General features: G+C 49.2%; 1 protein-coding gene across 1 annotated transcript in view; it reads right to left on the bottom strand.

The window, feature by feature from the left end:
• The window catches only part of f5 (coagulation factor V), a 130,503-nt gene that overhangs the window by 47,510 nt on the left and 57,948 nt on the right, over window positions 1-25,045 (bottom strand). Inside the window, exons 14-18 of the mRNA XM_086006708.1 lie at window positions 22,591-22,756; window positions 21,334-21,570; window positions 20,997-21,225; window positions 18,118-18,300; window positions 17,717-17,833 (exon numbers count right to left, since the gene is read on the bottom strand). Coding sequence (XP_085862834.1) covers window positions 17,717-17,833; window positions 18,118-18,300; window positions 20,997-21,225; window positions 21,334-21,570; window positions 22,591-22,756 — 932 coding nt within the window. The remainder of the gene's footprint in view (window positions 1-17,716; window positions 17,834-18,117; window positions 18,301-20,996; window positions 21,226-21,333; window positions 21,571-22,590; window positions 22,757-25,045) is intronic.

Raw genomic sequence — 25,045 nt, 5'->3', positions numbered from 1 at the left:
TGACTGGATAGATAAAGGGAATGCAGTAAATGTAGTGTATATTGATTTTCAGAAGCTGTTCAATACGGTGTCTCACAAGAGGCTGGTTAGTAAAATTCAGGCATATGGTGTAGCAGCATGAGTAGAAAGTTGGTTGATGGACTGGGAACAAAGAGATGGGAAAATGACAAGGACCTTATTCATGAGGGAAGGTGAAATTGGATGGGGCAGTGAATGATGATCTGTCCACAGGGGAGGAGACAGTGGAAGAGGTAAGAGGGATGGGGAGAACATTAAACTCCTATGGAAAGCTTGACAAGATAGTCGGTGAGTGAAAGGTGAGACAATTGGGGTACAGCTCTGGGAAAGCTGGCAACAAGTGCCACAATGGGCAGAAAATTCCAAAGGCAATGCAGAGGGAGGCTGTGGGCTCATTCATTAGGGTCTTGAGCCTGGGAAGGCAGCAGTAAAAAAGATAGACTGAGCAAGAAGCATCAAGTGAGAGGGGGAGGGATTGAAGGAGACAGGATACTGGAGAAGAGGGAGGTGAAAAGGGACATAACAGAATGAAATGGAGGACAGAGCAGGGCCTTGAAATAAGAGCATAAGCATTAGGAGCAGGAGTAGGCCATACGGCCCTTCGAGCCTGCTCTGCCATTCAGATAGATCATGGCTGATCTTTGACCTCAACTCCAAATTCCTGCCTGATCCTCATATCCCTTGATTTCCCTAGAGCCCCAAAATTTCTCAGCCTTGAATACACTCAATAATTCAGCATCCACAGCCCTTTCGGGTAGAGAATTCCAAAGATTCACAACCCTCTGAGCGAAGAAATTCTTCCTCATCTCAGTCTTAAATGGCCGACCCCTTATCCTGAGACTATGCCCCCTAGTTCTAGACTCTCCAGCCAGAGGAAACAACCTCTCAGCATCCACCCTGTCAATCCCCTTCAGAATCTTGTATGTTTCAATGAGATCACCTGTCATTCTTCTAAACTCCAGAGTATAGGCCCAATCTACTTAATCTCTCCTCATAGGACAACCCTCTCATCCCAGGAATCAATCTAGTGAATCTTTGATGCACTGCCTCTAAGGCATGTATGTCCTTACGTGTGCGCAGTACTCCAGGTGTGGTCTCACCAAAGCCCTGTACAATTGTAGTAAGACTTCTTTACTCTTGTATTCCAACCCCCTTGCAATAAATGCCAACATGCCATTTGCCTTCCTAATTGCTTGAAATAGTCAGCCTACTGTCAGCCTAAATACACACATGAATGGACATAGAGGGAGACTTTAAATGACACGGAGCAATGAAAGAGAGCTAGGGATGACAAAACCTCCCATGAAAATACTCTCACTATATTATGGTTTGATATACCACAACCTCGCATATTTCATTCATTAGTTAAAATGTCAACAAGATCAAAAAAATATATAAAATATTGTAAAACTTTCTGCTATATCAGTCTCTGATATAACCTGCATTATAAATTTGCCTGGCAGACTTTTAAAAATGCTGTCGTTATGCTTGCTAGTTAAGTAAATTATATATAGGCCTAGAAATTCAATATCGCCACGTTTGGGGCGCTACAGTCGAGCGTGCGCTAAATTTAGCGCCCGGCGCAACTTAGCGCCACCTTCACCGAAATTGAGTTGCATCACCCCAAGAGGTTGCTGCTGCACTAAAGCAGGCAGTGCATGACTATCCTAAGGCCCTAAGCCGGCGAGCCAAGGCGCTACCACCGAGGGCGGGCGCAGCGCAGGTGCGACGTGTTAGCGATTGCAGGCAGACACGCTGGCGCCGGTCACCTCTTAAAGGGGGAGGGTCGATTTGGCTTGCAGCCATGCCCTGCACATTGGAGCCCTGATTCTAGGCCTGGACAGACCTGCTGTGACATCGTTACACCTACGACCATGGAGAAGGCCAGGGAGCGAGCGCAGCGCTTCATTGAGGGGGCCCTGAAGGTTCTGGCTGGCGCAGTGGAGCGCAGGTGACCTATCCTCTTTCCTGACAGTGGCAGGAGGCTGCTGCCCAGTGAATATAGAAAAGCTTGGAGGGAGGTGGCACACAGAGTGACCTCCAGCAGCATGGTACCTAGGACCCCAACGCAATGCAGGAAGAAGTTCAACGACCTCACTCGGGTTGTCAGGGTGAGTACCCTTTCCAGTATCCTCTTCATCCCTGCATGTGCACTTCACTTTATGGCCAAAGGGTCCTGAAAGCCCCAATGCCCAGCCCTCATCCAACACCTATGGGACTCTCATGAAAATCACATGCACATCCACCACTTTACACACTGTCAGGGCTATTCGACCATGGGAGGCAGTGCAGCCAAGATCAGGGCTTGAGACCGTACTCAGAGCCCGTCCTTTCTCTTGCAGGGCAAACTGGCCCACAATAGGAGGCAGCAGCAACGGACCGGGGGGAGGCCGTCCTGAACTTAAAGACCTCAGCGATCTGGAGCAGTGAAACGGATTATGGCAGGCCGGCTGATTGGCCCCGTCGCCACTGGAGATGGCGACCCCGTTCTGGACAGCAATGGTAAGGTCATCACCTTTTTGACCTCTCTCTTTCCACTTGTGCCTCACACCAGCATCCTTTGCCACTATCGAACCAATGCAGTGCATTGTAGCACTCATGCCTCCCTTGCTGCCGCCCTGTCCTCACACTAAAGCAACTCTTGTACCTCCCTGCTTTCAGATGCTGATTCGCCAGGTGAGGAGGTGGGCCCTCAAGCTGGCACTGTGAGTGAATCGCAAGGCAAGGAGGAGGAAGAGGAAGCCGCAACATCAGTGCCACCCTCAGCCGAGGCAGCCCATGGCCATGATGGGGACACGTCTTCCCTGGAGGGGAGCAGGGGGGAAGGGTCTGAGGAGGGTTAAGCTCCGGGGCCCAGCGGGCTGCAGCAACGCGCGGGGGGGGGGGGGGCTGGGTAGGGAAGCTCGGCGGCCTTCTCCCCGGAGGGTGAGTGTGGCCTCCAGTCCTGTTATAGTGAGCGCAGAGGAGGTGCGGCTCCTTGGTGAAATGGGCGCCCAGGCGGAGCGCAGGCACACTGAGCTCATGGCTGCAGTGGCAAGGATGCCTGACTCCATAGAGTCACTGGCAAGTAGTGTACAGGAATTCGGGGCAGCACAGGCAAGGAGTCTGCAGGATTTCGGGGCAGCACAGGCAAGGAGTCAGCAGGACATCGGTGCAGCACAGGCAAGGCGTCTGCAGGACTTCGGTGCAGCACACGCGGCTTCCAGCCAAGTGCTTAGTCGTGCCATGCAGTCACTGGCTGGTCTGATGCAGACACAGATCAGGGCCACACGCGCACTAACTGCTGCCGCCCTTGCTGGATCGGCCAGGATTCGCCGGGGCCCTCGCCGCGCCGCAGCAGGCCAGCAGTTTGTGCCAGTGTCTCGTCTGACCAGGGAGTGCCTGTGCTCTGTCAAGTTGGCAGCATTCCTGCTGCCAACACTGTCACTCCTCCACTGCAGCTGCCACCACCCATAGGACAGACTGCTGCCGCCCAAGCAGAGTTGGAGCAGTCAGCAGTCGGGCCCTCCAGGCCCAGAGCTGGTCCAGGCCGTCCCCCAAGGGCATCTGTCGACTCACTATCTGACCCTCAGCAGCCTTCCCCCAGCCTTGCTGCAGCCACTGGGGTCCCATTGTGGAGGAGCTGCAGGGCGGGAAGGGGCCAATCTCGCAAGCGAGGCAGATCACCCTCGCAGGCCAAAAAGTAGGAGGTGTGGCAAAATGTTGTGTTTCTTTTTTGTGAAGGCCGAGGATCATGGTCATTTTTGTTTAACTCTTTTGTTCATTGTCTCCAGGTTGTGAGAGCCAATTATGTGTCTGACTTTTTTGGGGGGCTTCTCTGTATTTGTTTGTCATGCGGGAAAGGCACAGAGTTTGTTAAATAAATATTTGTCTTTATTCAGATTGTGCATGTTTGCACTTTGAACTATTTGTTGCCTTGACCGGCTCAGGGTTTGCGGAGCGGGTCCATTCATGTTCTTTCAATGGCACAAGCCATTCCCTGAGAGGGGGCCTAGAACCGACTTGCAATAAGCCGCTGACGGATGGCCTTGCACAGCCATGATCTTATTGAATGGTGGAGCAGGCTCGAGGGGCCGATTGGCCTACTCCTGCTCCTATTTCTTATGTTCTTATGTTCTTATGTTCTCCCGTCTTGGTGCTCCTCCTCCTCCTCCTCCTCTGGTGGTCCTCCAATGTCTGCTGGCAGTGGCTGAGTCCTGAGGATAGCCAGGTTGTGCAGCATGCAGCACACTACAACGAAATAGGAGACTCACTCAGGCGAGTACTGTAGGGCTCCCCCGGAATGGTCCAGACAGCGGAACCGTTGCTTTAGCACTCTGATTGTGTGCTCAATGATGTTCCTGGTTGCTTGATGGCTGTCATTGTATCGCTCTTCAGCAGGGGTGGTGGGCGCACGGAGTGGGGTCATCAGCCAGGTGCACAAACGATAGCCCTAGTCCCCGAGAAGCCAGCCTCCTGGGTGAGCCAGGGCTTCGAAAATGTCTGCTACAGAAGTCTGGCGCAGGATGAAGGCATCGTGGCTACTGCCTGGAAAGCGGGCACTGACAGCTAGTATCAGCTGCCTGTGGTCACACACCAACTGCACGTTCAACGAATGGAACCCCTTCCGGTTGCGGTAATCCTCAGCATTCTCTAGAGGCGCCCGCAAAGCCACATGCGTGCAGTCAATGGTGTCCTGGACCATGGGGAAGCCCGCTATTCTTGCAAATCCCATTGCATGCTCTTGCTGCTTGTCCAGGGTGATGGGGAAGGAATTGTACTGACGTCTCCTTTTGAAGAGGGCATTCGTGACCTGGCGGATGCAGCAATGCACCGTGAACTGGGAGACACTGGCAATGTCCCCAGTAGCGGATTGGAAGGAGCCGGTGGCATAGAAGTTGAGAGCCACTGTCACCTTCACTGCCACCGACAGAGACGTCCTACTCCTTAGCTGAGGCTGCAATCTCTCTGAAGCAGGTGGCAGATCTCAGTAACCACCTCCCTTCTGAATCGAAGCCTCCGAATGCACTGCTCCTCAGACATGTTGAGGTAGGAGAAGTGCTGGCGATATACCCTGGGAGGGTAAGGCCTCCTGTGCCGACGCCTGTTGGCCCTTCTCCGTCTGGCCATGATTGGCACTCTCTCTTGGCGTCTCTGAGCCCTTTCAATGCAATGGAGAAACCCAACGTTTCCACCCATTGCAGCCCCTATTATATGTGGCCACTCAAGGCTATGGCACTGAAAAATCAATCCAACTGCAAAGCTCTGGGCTGAAGCCAGAAGTACCTGTGCGAGCGCTGAGTCAAAGCAGAAAGCTCTCTCCCTTTGACTCTCTGCAAATCTCTCTCTCTCTCTCACACACAGGAGTGGTCCAAAATGGCTACCACAAAAAATGCAGGAAGAGTCCCCTTTAAATAGCGCCCCCCAGCCCCACAGCGACTGGGAACCGTTCCACTCAACCAGTCACTGCGAGCGCCAGGTGGAAAGGGGGGCGCCACTAGGGCGTTGCACCATGAAATGATATCAGGATCTGCGCGCGCAGCTGAGCAGGCGTTGCGGTTTTGCGCCGCCGCTAAATCTTCACTCAAGTTCGCGAGAGGTGCAGATAGTGCCGCGCCCGGGCGCTAGCCGCTTCGCGCCCCACTTATCGCCCTCTTAAGGCGCTAGCGGCTGGCACTACCAACTGAATTTCTAGGCCATAGTCTCTTTATAGAAGTTTGCTTCGAAGTTTGCAGCTCCACTCAATAACGGGACTAGCAGACAATCATCTGTGAAATCACTCCACTCCCAAATTCCCGATACGCACTTCTGTCACATAAAGCTTTGCTCCAGGAGCACCGAGTTATAAAATGTATCCTTTCATGTGCACAACACAGTGTGTTGAGTCTGCGTGTCCCAGTTATCTTTAGGATCAATCACTGGACACAGACAATAAGAATAACTTTTAACAGGTCTTTACTATTCGGAGGTCAGGGCTGAACTGCCCAGCAAATCCCTACACAACACTTATATACCGGTGTGGTCACCACCGGTATTACAGTATTACAGTATACAGCAGCCAAGAGAAAGTAGTACATCTCTTAAGGTAGTTCTCTTAAGGTGGAACAGGTTACATACACCACAATCCTCCCTTTTTAGCTTAACAGTTATATCCCCATTTAACATAACATAATAACATATATATATATATACAACTTCATGCAAAACAGTTCAAAGATTCAGTCTCTGAGGAGGCCTCCTGATTCGAGTTGGATAACGTCTTTCAGGGGTCTCTGATTCTCGTTGCTGGGGTGACTCATCTAGTTGGTCTCTTATGGATTGGACATCATCATCAGGTACATTCACTTCTGAGGTAGATGCTTCAGGTTCACTAACTTCTTCCACGGTTGTCTCTGCCGTAACCATGGGTTCGACCCTTTTTCTCGATTCTACCAGTTGGTCAGCATGACGCCGTATTACATTTTCACCAATATCTACCGTGTACATCTGGCCCGAATTGTTCCAGATTGCCATTTCTCGTTTTTATAGTCCCGGGCTAACACTGGTTGTCCTATTTCGAAGCTCCGAGTGGTCTTGTTATTTATATGCTGGAACTGTTTGTTTTCAACTTCCCTCCGCACATTTGGTTTTAACAAGTCCAACCTGGACCGCAACCTCCTGTTATAGAACATCATGGCAGGACTTTGGTTTGTCACTGCATGAGTGGCGTTTCGATATGCCAGTAGGAATTTGTCCACCTTGTGTTGTAGTGGAATCTGATCTTCGCTCATGGCCTTTATTGCTTTTTTGAACGTTTGTACAAATCTCTCGGCCAACCCGTTTGTAGCCGGATGATATGGGGCAGAGGTATAATGTTTCACCCCATTCTTCTTCATGAATTTCTGGAATTCTTCTGACACGAACTGCGGTCCGTTGTCTGAACATATTTGTTCTGGCAATCCATTTCTTGCAAATATCGTTCTTAGCACCGCGATCGTCTTTTCTGAGGTAGTGGTAGTCATCTTAATCACTTCTGGCCATTTAGAATGTGCGTCCACCGCAATTAAAAACATGGAGTCCATGAATGGACCAGCAAAGTCAATATGTACACGTTGCCATGGGGTTGAAGGCCATTCCCATGGATGCAGCGGTGCAATCGGAGGTGCATTTTGCACTTTTTGGCACCCTGAGCAGCTTTTCGTCAGATCCTCTATCTGTTGGTCGATACCCGGCCACCACACATAAGCCCTAGCAAGGCTTTTCATCTTGACTCCCCCCAGATGACCTTCATGCAGTTCCTTTAGAACTCTCTCTCTTAACTTAGGAGGAATAATCACCCTTGTTCCATACATCAATGTTCCTTGACAGACGGACAGCTGTTCTCGTCTTGCTGAGAATGCCGGTAACAGTGGATCACCATGTGCTGGCCATCCCTTCACTGTCACTTCGTAGACCTGGGACAGTGTCGGGTCGTTCCTGGTTTCTCTTTCAATACTTGCATTGGTGACTGGTAAACATTCGATGATGGTCGAGTGAAATAACTCAACAGGGTCAACCGTCGGTGCCTCCTCCTCTGTAGGTAGTGGCAGGCGCGACAGCCCATCAGCATTACCATGCTGCTTTGTACCTTTGAATTCAATCTGATATTGATGTGCCCCTAGGAAAAGGGACCATCTCTGGAGTCTCTGTGCTGTCATCACCGAAACACCCTTCTTAGGGTTAAAAATGGATACCAACGGCTGGTGGTCTGTCAGAAGCGTGAACTTTTGGCCCTGCAGGTAATGATTAAACTTCTTTACTCCCCACACAAGGCTGAGAGCCTCCCTATCTATCTGAGCATAGTTGCGCTCAGCGGAGGTCAATGATCTGGATGCGAATGCAACTGGCCTCTCCTGGCCATTTGGCAACTTGTGTGAGAGTACTGCCCCAATACCATATGGAGAAGCATCACAAGCCAAACGAATAGGCAGCGTTGGGTTGAAGTGAGCCAACACTTCCTCTGAGGTGATCAATGCCTTGCTTTTGCGAAAGGCCCTCTTACAGTCCTTGCTCCACTTCCATGGTACTCCCTTCTGCAAAAGAGCGTTCAGCAGGTGCAGCACCGTGGATAATTTTGGCAGAAACTTATGGTAATAGTTAATCAACCCGAGGAACGACCTCAACTGGGATACATTATCCGGAGCGGGAGCCTTCACAACAGCTTCGATCTTGTCAGGAGACTTATGAAGCCCCTCCTGGTCAATGACATGACCACAGTACGAGATCCTCTTCTGAAAGAACTCACATTTCTGGCGATTAACTCGAAGTCCATATTCTTTCAATCTGGTGAGCACCAGTTCCAAATTTGCAAGGTGTTCCTCGTCATCATCTCCTGTAATCAGAATATCGTCCAGGTAACATTGTGTGCCTGGAATTCCCTGTAATACCTGCTCCATGGCCCTCTGGCAAATTGCTGGTGCCGATGCCACTCCAAAAACCAGTCTATTATACCGGTACAAGCCTCTATGCGTGTTGATCGTGAGATACTGGCGTGACTCTTCCTCAACTTCCATCTGTAAGTACGCCTGCGCCAGGTCTATCTTGGTGAAGTGTTTCCCGCCAGACAATGAAGCGAAGATATCCTCAATCCGCGGAAGCGGATACTGCACCGTGTGAAGCACCGGATTAACAGTGATCTTGAAATCTCCACAGATGCGAACCTTCCCCGGTTCCCCCGGCTTGTTGCTCGATGAACGCTTCATGACGGGAACAATGGGCGTGGCCCACTCACTCCAGTCTACCTTAGACAGTACTCCTGAACGTTCTAGCCCTTCCAGCTCAGCTTCCACAGCAGGTCGTATCGCATAAGGTACCGGTCTGGCTTTGAAAAATTTCGGGTTTGCATGTTCTTCAACCTTGATGTTTGCCGTAATTCCTCTCAGTGTTCCCAGTCCCTGTTGGAACACCTCTTTAGCATCGTCCAATATTCTGGACAATCGTTTAGGTTTGACATCTTTTTTACCGGAATCTACCGTTAGTGCTTTTAAGGAATGCCAGTCCATATTTATTTTCCTAATCCACTCCCGTCCCAGTAGTGGTGGCCCTCCCTCAGGTAGCACATATAAGTCCATTCCTCGGCTTTCTTTGCCCTTGTGGACCACCTTTACCTCTATCTTCCCGATGGGGTATACTCTTTGCCCCGTGTATGTTTTCAATACAATCTCCGTATCCCGTAGGGGAATATGTGGGAATAACCTTTTGTAATCTTTCTTATTCATGACCGTCAATGCCGATCCAGTGTCCAATTCCATCTTCACTTGGACTCCTGCTATCTGAAGTGTGACCCAAATTGTTTGGAGGTCTGCTTCCTTACCAACATTGTGTACTCTTAGACTACCCAGTTCATTACTGCTGGTGTCTGAATCTGACTTCTGTTCGTTCGAACTGTTCTCTGTCACCTTGTGTACCTTTCTGTACTTTTCCTGCGGTGACTTTTTGTTGCTGGTCTTCTTTCCTGACCGGCATACTTTAGCTATGTGACCAAGCCTGCCACATTTTCTGCATTCCTGATTTTTGAACCAGCACTGGTTCTGATCGTGCGTTGTCTTTCCACAACGATAACATTTTACTGTACCCAAGACCATTTGATTGGTGCTGAGTTCCGGTGACCGTAGCTGCATTTCCGCCGTGCCTCTCGCTGCGGCTTCTTGCGATGCTGCAATAGTGACAGCTTTATCAAGCGTAAGATCATTCTCCTCAAGCAGTCGCTTTTGTGTTCCTTCTTTTAACAATCCACACACAAATTTATCTCTCAGCGCATCTGCTAGTCCTGTTCCAAACTGACAGTACTTCGATAGCTTACGCAGTTCAAGTAAAAATTCAGCGATGCTTTCGTCTTTCAGCTGCGTTCTTCTGTAAAATTTAAATCGTTCCGCTATCATCAGCGGCGTGGAGTTTAAATGATTTTTCAGGACAGTAACAATATTCGCGAAAGTCTGATCCGCCGGTTTATTTGGTGATAGAAGGTGCTTCAATAGCCCGTATGTCTTCGCACCCATTGAGCTTAATAAGGTTAGTGCTTTCTCATCATCTGGTACCTTATTTGCTTTACAATAAATTTCAATGCGTTCTACATACGTGGTCCAATCTTCGATATCACTATCAAAGGTATTAATGCTCCCATGTTTAGGCATCCTTGCAAATTAAATTTTTTTTTTTTTCAAAATGGCGGCTTCCCGCGCTTGGCGGTCTTTCCCGCACTCGTCTTCTTCCCCCCGCCGACTACAATGGCGGATTCCTGCGTTTGCCTTCTTCCCCCGCTGGCTGCAATGGCGATTGCCGTGCTGCTGCCGTTCTCGCCTCCCCAGCGGTTCTCAATTCCCCGACGCTGCTTTGCCTCGCAGCCCCGCTTGCAGCCCGGTCCTTTACACCGGCTGCGTTTGATTTCTCCGCAGCTCTCGTGCCTTAAGCTGCCCCAGTCGCTGCGCCTCTCGGCCTCGGTTGCAGCGCGGCCCTTTTTACCGGCCGTGGTCGAGCTCTCCGCCCTTATTCCTCCGTTTTCCCTCCCCTACTCCACAGCCAACGCGGCCGACTTTCTGCTCGTGTCGCTGATCGGCTTACCCACCACCGTGGTAGAAGGGATGATCACTGCCTGTTGCTGATGGAGGGCTTCGTGGTCAGAATTTTTCTTTTTAACCCGGGTTCTCGATGCCTCCCGTGCGATGGTGCTCAGCAGGATGATGAGGGCGGATGCCTCTTCTCGACGCCCGTTCTGAGGACGAAGCTGCCTTGGATGTAAAACTGCCGCAGGGTAAGATCGGACTCGTCGCCACTGTTGAGTCTGTGTGTCCCAGTTATGTTTAGGATCAATCACTGGACACAGACAATAAGAATAACTTTTAACAGGTCTTTACTGTTCGGAGGTCAGGGCTGAACTGCCCAGTAAATCCCTACACAACACTTATATACCGGTGTGGTCACCACCGGTATTACAGTATTACAGTATACAGCAGCCAAGAGAAAGTAGTACATCTCTTAAGGTAGTTCTCTTAAGGTGGAACAGGTTACATACACCACACAGTGGGAATCACAGTGGAAACTAATCAGTAGCACTAACCTGTACTGATCAGTACAAACTGTATATAAAGTAACAAAGTCAAAAGACAGCAGATGCTGGAAATCTGAAAGAGGGCAGGAACAGAACAAAAGGGAAGGTCTTGTGATGAAGGGGAGGACAGGAGTGATTCAATGACAAAAGTAATGATGGTGCAAGACTAAAGGTGGAAACAAAAGATGGATCCAGAGGAGGAGGGAGGGAAGCATAGAAAATCTGGCAAAAAGGCTCCCGTGGCCCAGGAATGTGACGATGAAAGGGAGGTAGACCCCAGTTCTGTTTAAAAAATAAACCCCTCAATGCAATTGATTTTTGGAAGCTGTGATTCGGGCACTAAATCCACATGTGTTCTGCATACAGTGATCACTAAAAATGGATTCAACCGTACATGGCAATCATTTTACCGCAGTCATTTTACCACAGCCCAGAACTAACTAATCGAAAGAACATACATAGAATCAATCACCAATCACTATCAATCACCAATTAAAAACAAAATACTTGGGGCGGGGGGGGGGGGGGGGGGTGGTGTGTGTGGAGAAGCATACTCCTGGGTGGGGGGGCTGGGGGGGGGGGGTGGAGAAGCATACTCCTGGGCAGGGGGGTAGGTGTGGAGAAGCATACTCCTGGCAGGAGGCTACAATTTGGGGTGGTAACAGGATTTGCTGAATTTCCACTGCATAACCTCTGGCAGAAATTCCGTTTGATGGGAAGAGGGGAGCGGACAAGTTTTCCACCCTCCCTCCACCCAGCCCCCCACATTTACAGTAAACTCTGTTAGTGTACTTGGCTGTCAGTGAATATGGACATATTTTCATCTTCATAGTGCCCTGATTTTGGGTGCTATCAAGATGCTGCAGGGAGAGTGAAACTTATTCTTTCACTTTAAACAACAATTAAAGTGATGTTAGATTTAAAGGATATGGCAGTACTTGATAGGTACCATAAGAATATCTGACAAATCTGTTGATTTAATAAGTTTGTGTTGGATTTTCCCATTTCCTACCCACCTGGAGTGGCTCGGGAGGGGCGGGGGGGACACTGGCTGGACAGGACGCCACAGCAACAGGTAGGTGCTGGGTGCAAGGGAGTGGGGGGTCGAAGCCCAGGGGTGGGGGTGAAGGCTCCAAGCCCAGGGTGGTGGTCCGATCCCCAACCCTGGGGGGGTCCGATCCTCAACCTGGAGGGGGGAGTGGCAATACCCAGGGGGTTCCAATCCTGATCCCGGGGGCTGAATTCAATCCTGAGGGGGGTCCTATCCCTGACCCCAAGGGTTAGCTTCGGGTGCCGGGAGGAAGCACTTCTGCTGCTCCTGACCCACAATGATTGCTCCCTGGGGCTGTCTTTGCCTCACTGCAGCTACCGGGAATCCCGAGGCCCAGGATTCCCGGCTGGCTGCAGTTAAACCTGCACAGCAGGTTAAAGCAAAGGCTTCAGGCCTCACTATCATATTTAAAATGCCAACCCGCCTCCTGGCAGCAGGTTGGCTGCCCGCCCCCCGTCCCGCCTCAGGAAAAGATGAAAGTGGGCTGGTTGGGGTCGGGATTTAGATTTTTTAAACTTTAACTTCCCCCCACCCTCGCCTCCAACCCACCGTTTTTTCGTGTGAAAATTCCCTCCATAATGACTGTTACAAATATCCATCAACTTTTTTCTTTCAAAATTTGTTGATTTTCTTGTTAACTGTCTGTATTTTTCTCCTAAGTGGTTATTTTGTACTTTCATTATTCACCAATCATATGGAACAAGACTTTACTTCCCCCAAAAAAATTACAGGAGACAGAAGGAACAAACAGAGATAGCTAGAGGTAAGAGAGAGAGAGAAAGTACACGAAGGCCAGAGAAATGAAGACAGAAGGAGACAGAAAGAAAGAATAGAAACAGAAAGATAGCGTAGAAAAATTGCAAAGTGGGAGACAAGCAAAGTGGCAGCACAAGTTTTGTTTCTATTTTTGACTGTGAGCAACACCATCGAGGAATTCAGCAAGAGTCTGAACTGCAAGAACAAAGTAATAGGGGGAGAAATTCAGCCAGTTAGCGCCTCCCGTTAGTGCCTGGAGGGGGGACTAACGGAGCGCTAATGGGTTTGCGGGTGGGCGCGGCGAATCCAACACTGCATGCGAGATTCACCCGGGATTTAGCGCTGCCGCTAACATTTAGCGCCTAGGCCTTTAGCGGCTCCCAGCTCGTAACGTCACTGACTTTTGAACGCCCTGTTAATGGCCCAGATGAAAAATTGATGTTCGCCCCTGAACAACGGCAGGAGGAGGAGGCGTGATGCATTTGGATGGCCGCTGTAGGAGCGGCATTCAAAGGGATCAACATCCGGTTTCATTTTAGTCACCAATCAATGCTGCCTGCTCAGTTTCACATCGTGAAACTGCTGTTTTCAGTGAGATAAACGTTTGTAACTTTCAGGAGTGTTCTGCCAGTTAAAAATTTGTCAGTTTGATTCTGCTAACACTTGGAAGTCCTGCACTTGGTTACGTTAATGGGGGCTGTACTGGTACTTGACCTTGCCCTCCAGCATCAATGTCGGGGGGCAGTGAAGTCAGAGACAAACATTGCAAAATGTGGCCAGAGGGAGGAGGGCAAACAGGGCTCTCAACAGGAGGCCTTACCCTCCCAGGGTATTCCGGCAGCACTTCTCCTACATAAATTTATCTGAAGTGCAGTGTCTTAGAAGGCTCCACTTCACCAAGGACGTGGTCACAGAGCTCTGCCACCTCCTGCAACCAGACCTCGAGCCTCAGATCAGGTTGACCACGGCTCTCTAAGTGGCAGTCAAGGTCACCGTCGCCCTCAATTTCTACACCAGTGGTTCATTCCAGTCTGCAGCACGAGACATAGCGAACGGCTCGCAGTTCGCCGTCCATCCATGCATCCGGGAGGTCACAGAGGCTCTCTACAGTAAGAGAAGGGACTATATTTCCTTCCCCATCACCAGAGAGAATCAGGACGAGTGTGCATGTGGCTTTGCCAGAATAGCAGGATTCCTCATGGTGCATGGCGCTACTGACTGCACCCATGTGGCTTTGCGGGCACCGCATAACAATCCCGAGGTCTTCTGTAACCGCAAAGGCTACCACTCACTTAATGTGCAGTTGGTGTGTGACCACAGACTGCGAATCCTCACCGTCAATGCCCGCTATCCTGGCAGCAGCCACGATGCCTTCATCCAGCACTCTTCCAGCCACCACATCACGCTCGCGGCTGGCTGGTTGGAGACAAGGGCTATCTGCTCTCCACCTGGCGCATGACTCCCCTCCGCAACCCCCCTGGCGCATGACTCCCCTCCGCAACCCCCCTGGCGCATGACTCCCCTCCGCAACCCCCCTGGCGCATGACTCCCCTCCGCAACCCCCCTGGCGCATGACTCCCCTCCGCAACCCCCCTGGCGCATGACTCCCCTCCGCAACCCCCCTGGCGCATGACTCCCCTCCGCAACCCCCCTGGCGCATGACTCCCCTCCGCAACCCCCCTGGCGCGTGACTCTCCTCCGCAACCCCAACACTCCTGTCCAGCACTCATATAATGAGAGCCATGCCACCACCAGGAACATCATCGAGCAGACCATCGGGGTGCTCAAGCAATGGTTCCTATGCCTTGACCACACTGGAGGAGCTGAGCGGGTGTCCCTTTTCGTCGTGGTGTGCTGCATGCGCCACAACTTGGCCACCATGAGGGCCCAGCCATTGCCACCAGGCATAGAGGGACAGCTCAGGAGGAGGAAGAGGGGGAGGAGGAGTACGAGGATGAAGAGGAGGAGCAGCAACAGGAGGAGGAACAGGAGGGAGGAGACAACCACTCAATTGGCTTTAGGGCAGTCCATGACCGCCTCATCAGACTGCGGTTCCAATAAATTCTACCCCACATCCCGGTTGCTCACCACATCCCCATCATTCCATCCATTTCGCATGCCGTATCACAGCGCAAAGCTGAAATGAGAGACAGCTCAAGTTCTGCAAAATTACATTAATAAATTTATCGACATTCAGAAAACACATATATACATTAACTAATCACCCTTGTGCAAACCCTTACTTCCCCTCTTTACAATCCCTTTTCCTAATCTACTGCTCCTACGTAGTCTATGCCCAGTGGCTGCAGCACGGCTGGTGGAAGGCTGTTGAGTGTCGGTGCCAGAGACTACAGATGGTCTTGCAGGACGCCCTCGACCAGCTCTGGGCCTGGAAGGCCCAGCTGTACACTGCGCCACCTCAGGATGGGCAGCGGCAGTCTGGCCTGGCTGGATGACAGACAGCGATAAGGGTAATGGCGGAGTGGCAGTGGTGGGACCAGAAATGCTGTCACCCTGAGAGAGGACAGCAGGGTCCTGCTCCACTGACACACTGACACTCCCCCGGGGCAGCACCTCAGCATCCCCTCCAATCTGCTGGAGCACAGATTGCTGGCCTGCTGCGACACCGTGAGATCCCCAGTGGACGGTGCTAGACCCAGCAATGATGGCAGCAGACAGAGCTTGCGTGGCATCAAGCTGAGACTGCATGAGAGCAGTTTGAGACTCGATGGCAGCAACCTTTGACTGCATTACAGCACTAAGACGTTGCGTGGCTTGCGCCTGTGATGCAATGGCTGCTACCACATCGCCCATCACAGGCGGCATGAGGTCTGGGTCCCCACACTCTCTCAGGGAGTCCACCATCCTTCGCAGACTGCCAAGGATGGGCTCCATGGTGTGCGCAGAGCTCTGTGCAATGTTGGAGGCGGACTCCTCCACGCTCCTTACCATTACCAACAGGCTCTCGGGCACCCGTGCCATTGCACCTATCATCTCCATGTGCATACCCATCACCCTTCTTGCGAACGCCTCCCCATGTGCAGCAGAACTCACCCTCTGGGGAGCTGGCCCCCGAGCTACCCTCTCCCCCTGGCCTTGCTGCAGCCTGCTCATCCCCGGTGCATCACTCAGTGCAGACCCTCTACTAAACTTGCCTCTAAAGATCACGTAGTGCCAGTATCTGAGGTGGTGCCTGCGGGTGAGCGATGCAGTGACGCGGTGCTTTGCTCCTCCTCCTCTTCTCCTTCCTCACTCTCAGTGGGAGGTTCAGGGACAGGCTGGTCATCTGGTTGCTGATTACCTGAAAACATAAAGGCACAAGACTCGCGTTAAGGTGAGGGCAGGGGGGGGGGGTGGGTGGAGGGTGCAGGAAGGGAGCAAGGAATGCAGACAGTATAATGAGCTGGAAAGTGTGAAAGGCTTGTGGTGTGAGGGGGAAGTGGGATGAGAGAAGGAGAGGGGATGAACATGCCATTGTTGTCCCCAAGAAGGTCAACGTCGCCGATGGCTCAATGACTCTCAGCACTCGCTCCTCCAGGTCTGTAAGCTGTTGGATGTCCGCTTCACCCCTGCTGTGCGCTCCTGCTCCCTCCTATTATGGGCCACCTTGACCTGCAAGAGAAAGGAAAGAAGGAAAGTGTGTGAGTGAGTGTGGAGCAATGTGTTTGGGAGATGTGCCTGCCATAGTTGAATAGCTGTGAATGTAGGCAAGGCATGAGATGTAGATTTGAGTTTGTGTAGGTGAAGATGCTTGGTGGGTGAGTGGTGGGGGAGTGTGGCGGTTTGTGCAGTGTGCACAGACTGCGGTTCAGATGCTGGTATGTCGGACTTGTTGAAGCATGTACTCACCCTGACCACCCGAGTGAGGTCGTTGGATTTTTTGCAGCACTGTGTGAGGGTCCTGAGAACCACACTGCTGGCCGAGACGTCCTGGACCACTTCTTCCACATTGCCCTGAAGACCTGGGGCAATGGCCTCCTGCCAGTGGCCGGGAACAGCACTGCCCTCCTTCTTTCGACTGCCGCAACCAATGCCTCCAATGCCTGGGCACTGAAACGGCGAGCTCTCTCCCTGGGACTGGGATCAGCCATGAGGATAAGAGGTGTAGCTGTTGAGTTGCTTGAAGGTCGCCTTCAGAGCCAGCAATGTTGAGAATGAGGTTGTGCAGAATGATGCAACCTCCGCTTTAAGAACTGGAAGGAGCCAGTGTGAATGAGGAGTCCCGATTGGAGTGCACCTGAAATTGGTTATCGCTCTGCGCGTAGCGCCCCGCTCTCTCTGTGAAGGGCCCCGCTCTCTCCGTGTAGCGCCCCGCTCTCTCCGTGTAGCGCCCCGCTCTCTCCGTGTAGCGCCCCGCTCTCTCCGTGTAGCGCCCCGCTCTCTCCGTGTAGCGCCCCACTCTCTCCGTGTAGCACCCTAAGTTAGCTGATTATCGCTTGATTTAGCGCTCCAGCTCTTTCTTGGAGTGCTAACAATCAATTTGGCGGGAGGTCAGAAGGATTAGCGCCTGGCGCTAACTCTAACTTTTTAAAAATGTTGTGCCCTAACCGGGGCAATACCGAATTTTTACCCCATAATGTTATTTGAGCATTCAGACATGTCACATCCTTGAACTGATTTGTGGCTACATTTATAATCTATTTTCTGCCCGTTTAACTTTTGCATTTGGCTGTCACTGCAGAGTCAGGAACTGCAGGAAGTCTTGATTGAAACGTGATTTTGAAGTGTTATTTTACTTTAAGTGATGTTTATTAAGTTTTATTTCACATGATGTTACCCTGTACATTGTATGTGTTACAGAATATAACATTACATTATTACGCCATAATAATTATATTCGCACATACCTTGTGATAGAACCAGCAAATGTGCATGCATCCCCGCTTTATAATGCTGTCCGTTTTCACAGTCTACTAACCATATGCCAGGTTTTGATGAACGCATTTCAATGGTTCTAAAGGCACCTATGTATTTCAGAGCAAGTGTTTGATTAGAAAAAATAGGCTATCAGATGATTTTAGAAATACTCAAATCCCTGAACGCTGTGCAGTAGAAATAATTCTGTTCTTCTATTATCAGTTTACTAAATTTCTGTAAGTAAAATCAATAAAGGAAAATTAATAGAAATCTAAAAAAGTGTACTTGATTGCACCACAGAAATGATGAGATTTTCTTAACATTGAGGAGATTGCTTTTGAAATGTGTTATTCCCTGTCGAGTGAAGTCGCACACACCCTGGTCTCCTTACCTGGATACAAATTGTAAATCCCCAGCCGATGTTCATTGTCCCTTCTTTCAATTAATGTATGACCATGGAAACGTACAGAATGCACATCCTCTGAGCTTCCCATGTTAATCAAATACCATCGCACCAGCTCTTTCTCATATAGCACCAGGCCCCTTAAAGAGCCACCGATAAATCCATTTATAGCTAGAAATGCAAAATAGTCCGTTAACTAAGTAAGAACAAATTGCGGAAATATTACTGGGTGCTTTGAAAGGTGTGATCCCTTCGCAAAACTGTCCACAAATGTGTTTACTATCTAAATATTTGAAATGGGAAATAATTAATTCCGCTGCCATGTTACTTGAATTAAAATGACTGCTGGTTTAGGTTAGGGTCGCCAACCTTACAGGATGTCCTGGAATCTCCAGGAATGAAAGATTAATCTCCTGGACACTGCAGCAAGCAGCCCAGAAGAAAAATCATAGGGGGATTAAATCAATTGTGCATTTTTTCATTGCTTTGAACGCTTTTGTTTAGTAGTTATAAAAATATTGGAGATGGTAAAAAGTTCGTTTGACCGAGTGGGGAGGTTGGAGATGAGAGGTCGTGTGATGAAACCTCTAGGAATACGTCCAACCAGAGTTGGCAACCCTATTGTGGGCAGAAATTCTTGTGCCAGTAAATGTCCAAATTATAGGACAAAAGTGCCTGAAAGAATGTCTCACCTCATGAAGGCAATTGCTACTGGGGTGGAGGTGCGGGTGCAGGTCGACAGCTATTACTACATGCTGTGGAGTCCACTTACGCACTTTTTTGGTTACAGGAGGATTTAACAGAGAAAAGAATTAAAAGGGAAATAAATAGAAGGGAAGTGTTTAACAAAAAAATATACCTTGGGATTCGATTACAAAGCTTGCTGTCTCTTACGACTGCTGACAATCAACAGATCAGCTCAAAGCTCTGCAGTCCTGCCACATCCAGTCGTGAATGGTGGTGGACCATTAAACAACTAACGGGAGGAGGAGGCTCCATGAACATCCCCATCCTCAATGATGGTGGAGCCCAGCACGTGAGTGCAAAAGACAAGGCTGAAGTGTTTGCAACCATCTTCAGCTAGAAGTGCCGAGTGAATGATCCATATCGGCCTCCTCCTGAGGTCCCCACCATCACAGAAGCCAGTCTTCAGCCAATTCAATTCACTCCACATGATATCAAGAAACGGCTCAGTGCACTGGATACAGCAAAGGCTATGGGCCCCGACAACATCCCGGCTATCGTGCTGAACAATTGTGCTCCAGAACTAGCCGCGCATCTAGCCAAGCTGTTCCAATACAGCTACAACACTGGCATCTATCCGACAATGTGGAAAACTGCCCAGGTATGTCCTGTCCACAAAAAGCAGAATAAATCCAATTCGGCCAATTACCGCCCCATCAGTCTACTCTCAATCATCAACAAAGTGATGGAAGGTGTCATCGACAGTGCTATTAAGCGGCACTTACTCACCAATAACCTGCTCACTGATGCCCAGTTTGGGTTCCGCCAAGACCACTCGGCTCCCGACCTCATTACAGCCTTGGTCCAAACATGGACAAAGGAGCTGAATTCCATTGGTCTGGTGAGAGTGACTGCCCTTGACATCAAGGCAGCATTTGACCGTGTGGCGCATCAAGGAGCCCGAGTAAAACTGAAGTCAATGGGAATCGGGGGGAAAACTCTCCACTGGCTGGAGTCATACCTAGCACAAAGGAAGATGATTGTGGTGGTTGAAGGTCAATCATCTCGGCCCCAGGATATCACTGCAGGAGTTCCTCAGGGCAGTGTCCTAGGCCCAACCATCTTCAGCTGCTTCATCAATGACGTTCCCTCCAACATAAGGTCAGAAATGCGGATGTTTGCTGATGACTGCACAATGTTCAGCGCCATTCACAACTCCTCAAATATTGAAGCAGTCCATGCCTGCATGCAACAAGACCTGGACGACGTTCAGGCTTGGGCTGATAAGTGGCAGGTAAAATTCATGCCACAGAAGTGCCAGGCAATGACTATCTCCAACAAGCGAGAGTCTAAACACCGCCCCTTGACATTCAATGGCATTACCATCGCCGAATCCCCCACCATCAACATCCTGGGGGTCACCAATGACCAGAAACTTAACTGGACCAGCCACATAAATACTGTGGCTACAAGAGCAGGTCAGAGGCTAGGTATTCTGCGGCGAGTGTCTCACCTCCTGACTCCACAAAGCCTTTCCACCATCTACAAGGCACAAATAAGGAGTGTGAAGGAATACTCTCCACTTGCCTGGATGAGTGCCGCTCCAACAACACTCAAGATGCTTGATACCATCCAGGACAAAGCAGCCCGCTTGATTGGCACCCCCTCTACTACCTTAAACATTCACTTCCTCCACCACCAGCGTACCGTGGCTACAGTGTGTACCATCTACAAGATGCACTGCAGCAACTCGCCAAGGCTTCTTCGGCAGCACCTCCCAAACCCGCAACCTCTTCCACCTAGAAGGACAAGGGCAGCAGGTGCATGGGAACACCACCACCTCCAAGTTCCCCTCCAAGTCACACATCATCCTGACTTAGTATATCACCGATCCTTCATTGTTGCTGGGTCAAAATCCTTGAACTCCCTACCTAACAGCACTGTGGGAGTACCTTCACCACACGGGCTGCAGCGGTTCAAGAAGGCGGCTCACCACCACCTTCTCAAGGGGCATTAGGGATGGGCAATAAATGCTGGCCTTGCCAGCGACGCCCACATCCCATAAAAACGAATTTAAAAAACATTCTGGCTACTGAGCTGGCAAAATTGGCAGTTGTGCCACTGTGGTTATTGAAAGGGTTTTAAAGTTAAAGGTATTTTAATACTGGAAAAGGAATGATTACCATGAAATGTATTGCGCTGTATAAAATCTGGATCGTTCTCGCTCATCTCACAAGACTCCTTACAAATTTGGTCCTTGTTGTCATTCAGGTACCAACTTTTAGTTTCATCAAAAGTGTTGAAGAGCAAAATGAACTCGCGAGCATCGTCAGGGATTTCATTAATGGAGTTCAGTGTTCCATTCCGACAGACCAACAGAGGCCCGAGCAAACCTGAGTTAATATCCTTCTCCTATAAGGAAAGAAACAATACTTTAAACATTTGCAAAGTGAAAATATTTCATTCTATAGTTTAAAATGCTTAGATTCTTCTCTGTCATTTTGATTGTGGAACACTTACAGAGTCCACACTGGAATAGTAGACCCAGGTTTTGCAGACTGAGTCGGTGGATGTTGGTGCAGACCGAGGCGGCACATTCCACACGTAAGTGTACGTGGTGTTTGGGGGAACAGCATCATCTGATTTAAACCAATCAGTGGAGAAATCTTCATAGCTCACTCCTTCAGATGATTTTTCATATGATACTCCATGTGCGTGAATGGAGTATGGTCTCGAAGCAAGGTTTTTGAACATAACCTGATGAATAAGCACAGATTTTAGAAGATTATTAATACACAGACTCTTCTTTGTTTACAAAGTCAATGCTGCGGCTCCGTAAAGCACTCAATGAGTGTGGCACACTGAAGACGTCTGATTGGTCATTTTCAGGAAACATTAAATAAGTTTTATATTTTTTTCTCATCTCCTTATTCTATGCACCCGATCCTAGGACATTGACAATGCCACTGTAATTGGCTGCAAGCTGACATCTGAGATTAGCCTGGGCTGAGTTACCTTCCAATTTCCTACCTGTGGGAACACCGCCTCGATTCTGACACTAGGAATGATGATCATTCAGCTGTGAGTGTTTAGGAGAGGCCATTGTTTGGAACGACAAAGTCGAAAATGACAGGTCGTGTGTCAAATCAGCATTACACGCTGACTGACGTCACGATCTACCTACTCTGCATACTGTCAGTGCATGCACGTTCTGCCCGCGCTATCGCCCTCACCAAGATGGCGACCAGCGCAGGCCATGCTGGAAGTGGGCAGAAGCGAGGTGGCCACCATTTCTTTTTCAAATACAGCCTTAACTGCCGGCCCGAAAGTCCTGAATTTCACGGCCATAATGACTTACTTTGATGTGCAGTAACTATGTGGCATATCTAGGCATACACAGCAGGGAATGAGTTGTGTTGGTTGAAGGAGGATTGTTGGGCAGAACTCCCTACTCTTTTTTGAATAGTGATATGACATGCTTAATGTCGAGGTGAATGGGCAAATGGAACTTTGGGTTTACATCTCATCTAATTTCTCAGTAATACATGGGTTGTCAGGCTAGATTATGTGCCAAAGTCTTGGAGTGAGGCTTGAACTCACAAACTTCTGATACAGAGGCAATAGTACTGCACCACCAATTGAGTCAAACTGACACACGAACGAATAATGCACTTTTTAAAATTAACTTTAGAAGCGGAAACCTACTAATTTGCAGTAAAGTATATATTGTGCTTGCAGTGAGATAATGTAAACTATAATTTGAATAATACCGTATACCTTGATGACATCATTAACTTCTGCTCTGATGACAGGTCCAAGTATTCCCAAGTGGTCGTCCCTTTCTCCGTGAGCGTACCGTTTCGTAAAGAATGCATTTGTATATCTCTGAAAAATGACTTTTTTATACTGAGTATTTCTTTGTCCTGCTGGACTTCTAATGTCTCTGACAACACATTAGGAAAACGTTATATGTAGAATAGAATCTCATTACATTCAATAGGTCAGGACACACATAGGAATTGTATATAAGCTGGACTGACAATCATGACTAATTATCTGCATATTTTATTGACAGCAATTATCTTCTTTAAAGATTCTATATTGAATATATTATGTACATGTGATTTTACACAATATTTAAGTGATCTTTAATTACAAAGCTTTGCTGAAAGCCAACGTATTTCAAAATTTGGTATTTTTGGGTTGTCTGGCCTTTACACCTTTTTATGGAGTGGGTCTTTGAATTAGTGGGAAACTTCCTCTGGTGAAGGGTTCAAGCCACACTTCAGACAGCCCCAGCAAGTGGAGACTAGAATATGGTCTCTAAATGCAGTATCTCCAATCTCCCTTTCCTCTTCAAAGTCCTTGAACGTGTTGCCGCCTCCCAAATCCATGCCCATCTTTTCCGCAATTCCATGTTTGAATCCCTCCAAATCAGGTTTCCGCCCCTGCCACAGTACCGAAACGGCTCTCATCAAAGTCACAAATTACATCCTTTGTGACTGTGACAAAGGTAAACTATCCCTCCTCGTCCTTCTTGACTTGTCTGCAGCCTTTGACACGGTTGACCACTCTATCCTTCTCCAACATGCTGCCACCGTCGCCCAGCTGGGTGGGACGGCACTCGCCTGGTTCCATTCTTATCTATCTAATCGTAGCCAGAGAATCACCTGCAATGGCTTCTCTTCCCGCTCCTGCATCGTTACCTCTGGTGGCCCCCAAGGATCTATCCTTGACCCCCTCCTATTTCTCATCTACATGTTGCCTCTTGGCGACATCATCCGAAAACACAGCGTCAGTTCCCACATGTACGCTGACGACACCCAGCTCTACCTCTTCTCTTGACCCCTCCACGGTGTCTAAATTGTCAGACTGCTTGTCCGACATACAGTTCTGGATAAGCAAAAATTTTCTCCAATTAAAATATTGGGAAGACCGAAGCCATTGTTTTTGGTCCCTACCACAAGCTCCGTTCCCTAGCCACTGACTCCAGCCCTCTCCCTAACATCTGTCTGAGGCTAAACCGCACTGTTCGCAACCTTGGTGTCATATTTGATCCTGAAATGAGCTTCCGACCACATATCCACAACATAACAAAGACCGCCTATTTCCACCTCCATAACATCGCCCGTCTCCACCCTTGCCTCAGCTCATCCGCTGCTGAAACCCTCATCCATGCCTTTGTTACCAGTAGACTTGACTATTCCAACACACTCCTGGCTGGCCTCCCACATTCTACCTTACGTAAACTTGAGGTCATCTAAAACTCGGCTGCCCGTGTCCTAACTTGCACCAAGTCCCGTTCACCCATCTCCCCTGTGCTCGCTGACCTACATTGGCTCCCGGTTAAGCACTGCTTAGATTTCAAAATTCTCATCCTTGTTTTCAAATCCCTCCATAGCCTTGCCCTTCCCTATCTCTGTAATCTTATTCAGCCTCACAACCCCCGGAGATATCTGCACTCCTCTAATTCTGCCCTCTTGAGCATTCCTGATTATAATCGCTCAACCATTGGTGGCCGTGCCTTCTGTTGCCTAGGCCCCAAGCTCTGGAATTCCCTGTCTAAACCTCTTGACCTCGCTTTCCTCCTTTAAGATGCTCCTTAAAACCTACCTCTTTGACCAAGCTTTTGGTCACCTGCCCTAATTTATCCTTATGTGGCTCAGTGTCAAATTTTTTGTTTAAAATACAAAAAGGGTATGATCACGCTATTGGGGGTATTCTATAGCCCTCCAAATAGTGAGAGTGAGAGTGAGAGGGAGGTAGAGGAGCAAATCTGCAGGGAAATCGCAGAGATATGCAAGTGCTATAGAGTGGCGATATTGGGAGACTTTAAATACCCAAATATCAATTGGGATAATGATAGGGTTAAGGAAAAGGAGGGGGAGGAATTTCTGAAATGTGTTCAGGAGAATTTCCTTGACCAGTATGTTCTTGGCCCAACTAGGAAGGAGGCATTGCTGGATCTGGTGCTGGGGAATGAGGTGGGCCAGGTCGACCAAATGTCTGTGGGAGAACACTTGGGTACGAGTGATCATCGTATCATAAGATTTAGATTAGCAATGGAGAGGAGCAAGGAACAATCTAGAGTGGAACTTCTAAACTGGAATAGAGCTAACTTCAATGGGATGCGAAAGGATCTAGCCAGGGTAAAATGGAATCTAAGACTGACAGGAAAAACTGTAATGGAACAATGGGTGATCTTTAAGGAGGAGATGTTCCAAGTACAGGC

The sequence above is a fragment of the Somniosus microcephalus genome, chromosome 14, assembly GCF_052327205.1.
Source record: "Somniosus microcephalus isolate GS21.2 chromosome 14, FLI_Smic_1.0, whole genome shotgun sequence".
In the NCBI taxonomy this organism is placed as follows: domain Eukaryota; kingdom Metazoa; phylum Chordata; class Chondrichthyes; order Squaliformes; family Somniosidae; genus Somniosus; species Somniosus microcephalus.
This window is presented reverse-complemented; position numbering and strand designations above follow the sequence as displayed.